The following is a 9,617-nucleotide window of genomic DNA, read 5'->3' as shown; positions in this document are numbered from 1 at the left end:
TGGCCAATCAGATTTTAGGGGTGGCACTGGCCACCCCCGCCACCCCTTTTGAACCGCCCTTGCTCACCTGTTTGGCTTCTTACCGTAAATCCTCAAATTGTGCGCCGGGGGCGTGGTCGATTCGGACAAATAAAGGCCGGCCCCCAAATACAAGCCGGGGTAATATTGCCTACCAGTAGGGCTATCAGTCCATGAACACTAATAGACATTGTTTCGATTTAACTCAATGAAATAAAAGCTCTTCTTAATATTTTATGTTATTGGTTGGTTTAATACTGTTGCCAATGAAAAGTCGTTGTCCTACACCATGGGTCTCCAACACGTTGCTCTCAAGCTACCAGTCGCTTGCCGCCCCCTGCTGAGTAGCTTGCCAAATGCTGAAGCAGTATTCATTTAAACACAATTGTTGCCGCGAGGCATTCCAGCCTACGAATTTAATAAAAAGTAAATCAGGTAAAATAAAAAATTAACTCAATTTATTCTACTTGGTTACGCAATAAGGTTTCCATGTATTTACAGCACAGCGCACGTGAATGAATGAAAGCGGCTGCCTTGGCTCGCAATAAACAGACGGGTGGAAATTCCGACACTCTTTCAACTACATAAAACTTAACAGTGAGCCATCAAATACCCCCCAGATTTCGGTGCCCATCAGTCCCAACATTTAGCTACAGAATCAAACAGTCCAAAAGTAAATGAAATCCCAAACCAAAGCGAAAATCTTTTGATAGCCTACCGGTATGCTGCTCCAAACGAAACGCATGTCTCACAATAAAACGCACTTTAGGAAATAAGATCCTTAACTTGCTGTTATCTACGCTAATTTGTTATTGTTCATGAAGGCGTGTCTGGCAAGTTGTTATTTTATGGATTCTGGACTTGCATGTGATTTATTGTGTTTGAGAATATTTGCAATAAACTAAGTCTGTTAAGACTGACACTATGACTTACCAAACGGTGTTCCTGATCAGCCTACACTAATTGATTTCTGAACGGTTACAGGAAGTGTTGAAAGCTTAAAACAGCCTAAAATATTTATTTTACAGAAACATCAATTTATGTGAAATTGGCCGTCGGGACTCATGTCGGGTCACACATTATATATAGAGACTGCAACGAAACCAATAAGGTAAAATTCCACCTCACAGGGCAGCAATTTCGCTTTGTCATATGCCTATTCAAATGCACTACGAAGAAAATACAAGTCAATTATGTACCTCAGCGGAAGAAACATGCCTGGTTTTGCTGTCAAAAAGATGAAGAGGATAAATGACAATGTGTCTGTATGTAGAGGGTAAATGACAGCAGTTGTATTGGCTAGTGCTGTCTGAGGCTGTCACATTTTGTAGTCTAGACCAGATGTAATGTATGAGATATTGCAAATATTATACATTGAGCAAGTGTTGGTTAAGTGTCCAAAATACAGTCAAGAAAGACAAGGCAACTGGTTTGAAGTTTGTCAGAAAAAAACGTATTTTAAAATGATTTACGTTCTTTAAAAAAAACTGTTCAGGACAATTGCTTTAAGCTCATATTTCTATTTAATACAGGTCTCATGGACAGAATTTGAACACCAAACCTTCACTCATTGGATTTAGCTGGTCATAAATACACCGAGCTACACTCCAGTCAGAAGGTGGCGGTAATGCACCATAAAGCTTTTTAAAAAGCAACATAAAAATACTCTGGAAGAAGTAGTAAACGAATCCGCGGAAGTGTGAAAACAAAGTGTCTGTGTATTTCATAAAAAGGCAAATGCAGACAGAAGAGTGAAGACGGTAAAAAAAAAACAACAACTTTGGAATGTCTGTGTTTTTAACTACACTGGCTGCCGTAGTGACGGTCTATGTATTTCTTTATTATCATATATTTAAATGTTCCAGAAGATGTGAAAGCGCTGTAAGGCTCAAAGGAAAAACGGCGATTGTAACAGGTAACCAACTTTCATTTTTCTTTGTGTCAGCAATTTAGAGCAAGTAGTGCACCCTATTGACAGTGCTACTTGTTTGGGAACGCAACTTAAAATGTAACCTGCTTGTTAAGTCGCTTTGTCAAATGTAACAAATCAGTATGGTTTTGGTTATGGTTTTGTTTAGGGCATTTGTGCATAAGGCATTCGTTGCTTTACTTTTGTCGTTTTTGTTCAGAAAAGGTACGTGTTGCCATTATAATGATGAAATTGACGATTATGATGCACTATTAGTGTCTGAAGAAGACCGTCGGTTGAAACGCGATGCAGTGTAGCCTACCTGTAATAGCTATTTCTTTCGTGCCTTTTAAGTTATTATAAGCTGGTATCACACATTTTGCTTCTTAAATCTTATATATTTTCACATGTCCCTGACTCCTGAACGCCTAATGAAAATGAAAAGCGAGAACCCCTAATACCCTACATTTGTCATCTTCAAGGGGGCAACACTGGCATTGGGAAGGCTACAGCCCTGGAGCTTGCCAGGAGAGGGGCGAGGGTGGTCCTGGCCTGCCGCAGCAAGCAGAGAGCGGAGGCGGCTGTCTTTGACATCAGGAGGGTGAGGCTATTATCTTATTTAACGGTTTCTTTGTTTTGTGGATAAGAAATGAATAAAATGTACATGATGTGAAGGACAGAGGGTGCAATAGTGTTGGAGATTGGTGATATCCCTGGCTCTGCCCTCAGTTTTAACATTACATCACATAAAGATGAGAACAGGCCATTCAGCCTAGTAATGCTCACCTTTTCCTGGCATAAAGTGTACCTGCTGCTTAGTTTGCCTAAAACTAAATAGTATCGAGCCTGGTCTGAAAACCCCCAGTGTTTCTGCCTCCACTACATACCCTGGAAGGCTATTCCACACACTGACCGCTCTGTCTGAAAAAATGCTTCCTAATGTCTGTGCGGAATTTATCCTTTGCCAATTTCCATTTATGCCCACTCGTTCTGCTAACGGAACTCACCCTGAAGAACTGCCTGTAGTTCACTTTGTTAATCCCTTTAATTAATTTAAATGTCAGCCTCAATGAAATCACCCCTAAGTCTCCTTTTACTAAGCTTAAAGGTACAATAGATCATTTCAGACTCCTAAAGGTCAAGAGAGGAATTGCAGCAACATGCATCCTCAAACCACAACACTGTTTATCCCTCCCCCTTCTCTGTGAACGTGCTGATGTTGAAAACCTCCCCCCCCCCCCCCAATTGGCTGTGGCAATTAGAACCAATTTTCAACCAGTGTGTGTCAGTCCGTCAACTGTATATTTTGAAAACGGAATTTAAGGACTATAAACACAGGCAGTGGGTGAGTCAACATGTCCTTTTTCAATGATAGGAAGGGATTTACAATGGTCTTGTAACAATGCATCTTAAGGCTTTCCTCATAACTTTTATCTTTCATACATGGAATGAACCTGGTTTCCCTTCTTTGAACCTTTTTAATCTCTATATATTTCTCATAACACGGTCCCCAGAACTGCACACAGTACACACATTAAGTGTAGTACCAAACCTCATGGCTGCCCCTCCCCCCGCCCCTTCGGTGTCCCTCCCCAGGAAAGCGGGAACAGTGAGGTGCTGTACATGCATCTGGACTTGGCCAGTCTGAAATCTGTGCGCTCATTCGCTGAGACCTTCCTGCAGACAGAACCCAGACTGGACCTGCTCGTCAACAATGCAGGTTAGTGGGGGGCGGGGCCTGAGAGAGGTGGAGTTTGATTGGGTCTGCTGCTCTCAGCACCCAGAGTCTCCTGTATGCACAATACATGCGAGCCTGCCGTAGTCGGACATGGAGCTCATTCCAACCACTCATTTGACCTCCTCACATCCTCTCCTTCCGTTGTTTACTCGTTCTGCCCACCAGAGGATAGAAGGAAAGGACGCAAGGAAAAGACAGGAGGACGGAGGAATGGAGGAGTGGAGGAATGGGGAGTGAGCTCATGGGCGTAACCCTGCCCCTGCCTCTCTGCGTTGTCCTTGCTCAGGCGTGATGGGGCCTGGGGGGACGGAGGACGGCTTTGACCTGGCCTTTGGGGTCAACCACCTGGGCCACTTCCTGCTGACCCTCCTGCTGCTGAAGCGGCTGAAGATGGCGGAGGGCAGCCGCGTGGTCACCGTGGCGGGTCTGCTGTACCGCCTGGGAGCTGTAGACTTCCCCAACCTGGCCCCCCGGCAAGACCCCGTTCCCCCGCGCTCCAGCTGGGCCCACGTCCTGTCCTATTGCGACAGCAAGCTGTGCAACGTGCTCTTCACCCGAGAGCTGGCCAATCAGCTGGAGGGAACCGGTGTCACATGCTACTGTCTCCACCCAGGTGAGCAAATCTCCCGTTCAGTTTTCAATCATCTCCCGTTCTTTTTGTCTTGCTGCACAAATGTCTTGCTGCATGAAGTTCCTCCCAATTAGTTTGGACACATTTCTCAATAACCTGTCTGACAGAATGTTTTTGATCCACACTTTGGCCTTTCCATCACTTTGGTAGAGGTTAATCTTGGTCTCATCAATCCATAAAATGTTGTTCCAGAACTTTTGTCTCTCATCTCTGTACTTCTTTGCTAATAATAATCTTGCCTTCTGATTAATAGTTTGTATCTTTTGGTATAGCCTCTATGTTGCTGCTTTCCAAGTCTTCTTTGAATGGTTGATTGAGATGCCTTCACCCCAGCCTTGTGCAGATTGTTTGTGATGTCACTGACTAATGTTTTGGGGGTTTTTCTTCACAGCTCTCACAATGCTTATGTCATCAACTGCTGTTGTTTTCCTTGTTCAACCTATTCGATGTCTGTTGCTCAGATTTCTCTTCTTTTCTAAGCTTCAAAATGGCTTGCTTTTCTCCCAGAGATGGTTCTCTGTAGACATTCAGTACTATTTATTGTTTAACCAATCAATCTAACAGGACACATCTGGGCAAAAGGTTTCACCTGCCAGTCACATTTTCCAATACTTCTGCTCACCTAAAGATTGGGTGAAATTTGGATCTGTCATGTACATCTTTTGACCTCAAACTCAATTCTTCAGTTTATAACAAAAATGGGAGATGATTGTAAATTTTACAGTTTACAATCATCACTCATTCAGCTTGCAATTATCTCCTGTTCAGTTTAGAATTATCTCCTATTCTATTCATGTTTTGGAAGTTGAATAGATTTTGCCACACCCCACAGGATGCTAAATTGGAATTCAACGTATTCGACATAGTTGTCATGCATCATCTGCTAATAAAGCTAGAACAGAGTTTGTGGCTCCCACTCATAGTTCGGTTGCAGGAGCAGGACAGGTCTCAGGACACTGCACCATGGCCACTAGGGGGTTAAACTGGCTGCTGATTCGGTGAGCTGGCCTGTCAGGGAGTGACAGGGCGTGTCTCTGCGGCACACAGGCGTGGTCTCCAGCGAGCTGTGCCGGAACGCCCCTGTGTGGCAGAGGCTGCTCCTCCTCCCCTTGGGGAAGCTGTTCTTCCTGGACGTGGAGGCAGGGGCCCAGACCACAATGCACTGCTGCCTGCAGGAGGGCCTGGAGCACTACAGCGGCCGCTACTTCTCCAGCTGCGCCGTACAGGAAGTGAGCGCCAGAGCGCGAGACGACGCCGTGGCCAGGAAGCTGTGGGAAGTGAGCGAGAGGCTCACTGACCAGACCACGCCCACATCCGGCACAAACCCTGCCCACACAAGCCCAACCCACAGCCTCCGCTAGCCCCACCCATGCTATACAAGCCCTGCCCTCCTTCCCCAGACTGCACCCCCTTCTTTCCATGTAAACCCCTCCCCCTTCCCCACTCTGCCCTGCCCTCATCCCATATAAGCTCCTCCCCCTTCTCCACCATGCCTGGGCCACACTCCATGCCCCTTTGACTCAGTGTGGGTCATGCCCATCGGTAGATTACTCATGTAGTTGTTCATATTAAAGCCTGAATACTGACTGATGCCATTAAAACAATGTTGGTAACAGTAACCTATACAATATATTTCCAATTCAGTTCTAATGAAAATAATTAGATGCATCACAACACTGAATATGAAAGTTAAAGGATTAACTTTGGTGGCTGAACTTGCCAGTTGTTTTTAGGCAACAAAAAAACAGCTGGACTGAATTATTTTTCAGTCATTTAAATGTATTTATCAACATATACACGTGGATACGAAAAGAAAGCTGAATCTACATGTTTCATAAATCTGGCAGAATTTGTTGTTGGTTTAGAATATGTTTGTTTATGATTGTTTAAACAATCAAAATAAATGTACACTCAGTGAGCACTTTATTAGGTATTTATTAGACTTATTTTTTAGACTTCTTGATCTTCTGCTGCTGTAACCTATCCACTTAGAAGTTTGACATGTTGTATGTTCTGAGATTCTCTTCTGCATACCACTGTTGTAATGTGTGGTTATTTACGTTACTGTTACGTTACTGTCACCTTCCTGTCAACTTTGACCAGTCTGGCCCTTGTATGCCCTTTTGCCGCCAAGCATTTCGATGGTGTGAATGGCGAAAACATTTTGGTCTCATCTGACTATAGCACTCTCTTCCTGTCAATTCCAATGAAGATTGGCAAACTCCAATATTTGGTTTTGTTTATTGTGCTCAGTACGTTCTTCATGCTACCATTCCAAAGAGTTTATTCATATGGAGGTGGCACCTTATGGTTGTTTTTGAGGCTTTGTGACCCATAGATGCAACCAGTGTCTGCAATTCTTAAACTGTGGTCCTTTGTGGTTCTCTATGGCCTCCCTCACCATCCGTGGGCACAATATGCACTTGCGTCCGCAAACTAAAATCTTTCTGTTGCTTTGAGATTTTATTTAAAGACTAGCATTGCAATAAGGTAGTGTTACAGTAGAAGGCAGTGTTTTACTTTTCTTGTTGGTTTATAAATAGGATATCACTGCAAAAGATAAGTTACCATCATTTTCAAGTATACATTTTTCTTTTTGACAAAATGTGATCCACTAGTTAAGAACCAGATATTACAATAATTGATTTGGACCTAAAACCTCTATGCCGTGTCATAAAGCAGCCATCAACTAGACCCCAAATCGAAATCCGGCCCTGGTTTTTTTTTTTTCTCTTTGGTAAGTAGCTGAAAAGTGTGTGCTACTGATTGGCCGACTCCCAGGTAATGGGAGGGTGGAAGTTCTCGCACATCGAGGGCCGTGATTTGATAATCCCTGTTGTGTTCAACAAAGGCTTGTGATGTTATCAGTTTCCACTGGGGGGCAGTAAGACACCTCCTTGATGCCAACTCTAACTCTCATCCGCTGAGAATAGTCAGGCTGGTTTCAACAGCCAGTGAATTTCTGTGACAGCAAGATAAATCTCAGAATATTTTATGATGTGACATTTTTATCAATGTAGAATACCAAATGATGGGATATTAGTGTAGAATACTGAATGAAGTGATATTTTTATCAGTGTAGAATACTGAATAAAGTGATAATTTTATCGGTGTAGAATATCTAATTATGTGATATTTTCAGCAGTTTAGAATACCGCATGATGTGATATTAGTGTAGAATACCGTATGATGTGATATTAGTGTAGAATACTGAATAATGTGATATTTGTATCAGTGGAGAATACCGTATGATGTGATATTAGTGTAGAATACCGTATGATGTGATATTAGTGTAGAATACTGAATGATGTGACATTTCTATCAGTGTAGAATACTGAATGATGTGATATAGGAGAGATTCAGGACGTTGGACAGCAGCAGCCCCACTCACAGGAGGGTACAGGGCCTTAGGCTCCACACTGAGGGGACATGTTCCTGGGAACCACTGTTGGCCCACAGATTAACAGCTGACCCTCTGGGTACTCGTCACAAAAAAATACCAGCAGTTTATTACAACCGATCGGCAGCTAATTCTGGCTCCAAACTTGTGCTGAAGGAAAGGGCTATTTCTGTGACATGCCTCGATCAGACCAAAGACGGTGGCTATCTCAACAGTTCATTCTGAGCAGATGGCACATCTGGCAGGAATGTTTGGGACAATGGGCTGCTTGCCAAAGTCATGGCTGCTGTGTGGCTGCTACCTCTCTAAAGAGACCCGGGGGGGTTATGGGTAAATTCCAACAGAACCAAAGCATGGGGCAATGAAGGACATGGAATGGTGGCTGGCCTCGGCAACCATGCAGGGAGTGTTTAAGGACTGGTAATAAACAGGGAGACTTTTGATAAACGAGGAGAGCGCCATTTAAAGTGTCAGTCACTTTTCAGTTTTTGGTGGTTTTAATGTCTGTGGTCACTGGTGGTCACTTTCATATTTCATATTCCATATTCCAGAGTTCCATTCCAAACAAAATGGCATGGTTTGCTCGGGTGGAGAATGCCAACATGTCCTCTGACATGGTACAATTTAGCAACATATCAAACCTGATTTTAAAGCTAAAATGTCAACATGCTCAATTTGACAAGTTTTACTGTAGAAGATGTAAACCACAACAAATAAGGGAGCTAAGGTTAGGTAGCAATGTCAGACTGTTTAAGTACTATGTAAGTAGCTGACTTAATGCTTACTTTGACTATTTTTATCCACAGTGTGTAGAGGATCAATTGAACAACTCGCAAATTGAATCACTATTGTTCATATGAAAAAATGACAGATTGACACTTTAAGGATTAAAGTTTCCACTCTTGACAAAACAAAGAAAAGAAGTACTAAAACCATAAGACGTGTGATGGGAAATGCAAAACAAACTGAAGCAGCAAAAAAGAACATTTGAGACAGCCATCTTAATGTTAGTCTTTTCTGCGTAACAAGGCCTTATTACTTGTTCCCGTTTTTCATCTTAGTTTTTGACCTTTTTAGACTCTTCCTTTGTGGGGTTGGAGCCCTGGCCTGGACGTTCTCCTGTCTGTTTTGCCTGCGCTCATTAGCCGGGGCGTCCTCAAGCATATGGGACGAGGGAGAAAGAGCTCCCCTGGGCTGAAGTGCTCGTGTCTGGAGGAGCTCTCGCTGCAGAGCCCCAGGAGGTTATTCTGCACACAGGGGTTTTTAATGGGGTACAGTAGCGAAGGCACATGTCGGGACACCTGGGCACCAGGTTTGAAGACCCTCGCAGCCCAGATTCCGCTGTGTGTTAGCCAGACAGACAAACAGACAGACAGACGGACAAACAAAATGGCTGCTGTTTTCCCCTGGCGAAGCAGTCGGACGGCACAATACACCGGGCTGGTCTGGAAAAATGATTTTATCCCTTGAGACACACATGATTTTGGTGCTGCTGGTGTTTGCAGGGCTTACATTGCGTATTGTCTGCATATGTAAGTCCATGTTGTGTGTAAGTCTATGTGCATGTATTTGTGTGTCAGCAGTCAATAAGTTTGGCAGTGATAGCAAACACATGCACTCACATGCACAAACACACACACACACACACACACACACTATTGTGGCCAACAGACGCATGGATGGTACACAGGACAGGGTGGTCGATATTGGTCATTGCTATGGATCAGGCATATCGACAGGCACAGGACTGGCTGCTGATTCTCACTCCAGCGATTATTTGGGGTCACTGGCAGATCCGATAGCAAATCGGGGAACGATCATGGGAACTAGCAGCTGGACGGACGGGCTGTCACTGAGGATTACCTCCACACTGAGGATTACCTCCACACTGAGGATTACCTCCACACTGAGGATTACCTCC

The 9,617-nt window shown here is 43.8% G+C and overlaps 1 protein-coding gene across 1 annotated transcript; it reads left to right on the top strand.

Annotated features, from left to right (window-relative positions):
• The first annotated feature begins 1,702 nt into the window (after positions 1 to 1,702).
• dhrs13a.3 (dehydrogenase/reductase (SDR family) member 13a, duplicate 3) lies at positions 1,703 to 6,222 on the top strand. The gene is made up of 5 exons (XM_061216876.1): positions 1,703 to 1,933; positions 2,410 to 2,528; positions 3,524 to 3,647; positions 3,952 to 4,278; positions 5,344 to 6,222. Exons 1-5 carry the CDS (start codon positions 1,804 to 1,806, stop codon positions 5,655 to 5,657), a joined length of 1,014 nt encoding a protein of 337 aa, XP_061072860.1. The 5' UTR covers positions 1,703 to 1,803; the 3' UTR covers positions 5,658 to 6,222.
• The last annotated feature ends 3,395 nt before the right edge of the window (positions 6,223 to 9,617 follow it).

The sequence above is a fragment of the Conger conger genome, chromosome 13 (genome assembly GCF_963514075.1).
Source record: "Conger conger chromosome 13, fConCon1.1, whole genome shotgun sequence".
Taxonomy (NCBI): Eukaryota; Metazoa; Chordata; class Actinopteri; order Anguilliformes; family Congridae; genus Conger; species Conger conger.
The sequence above is the reverse complement of the archived record's forward strand: the minus strand, read 5'-3'. Positions and strand labels throughout refer to the sequence as shown.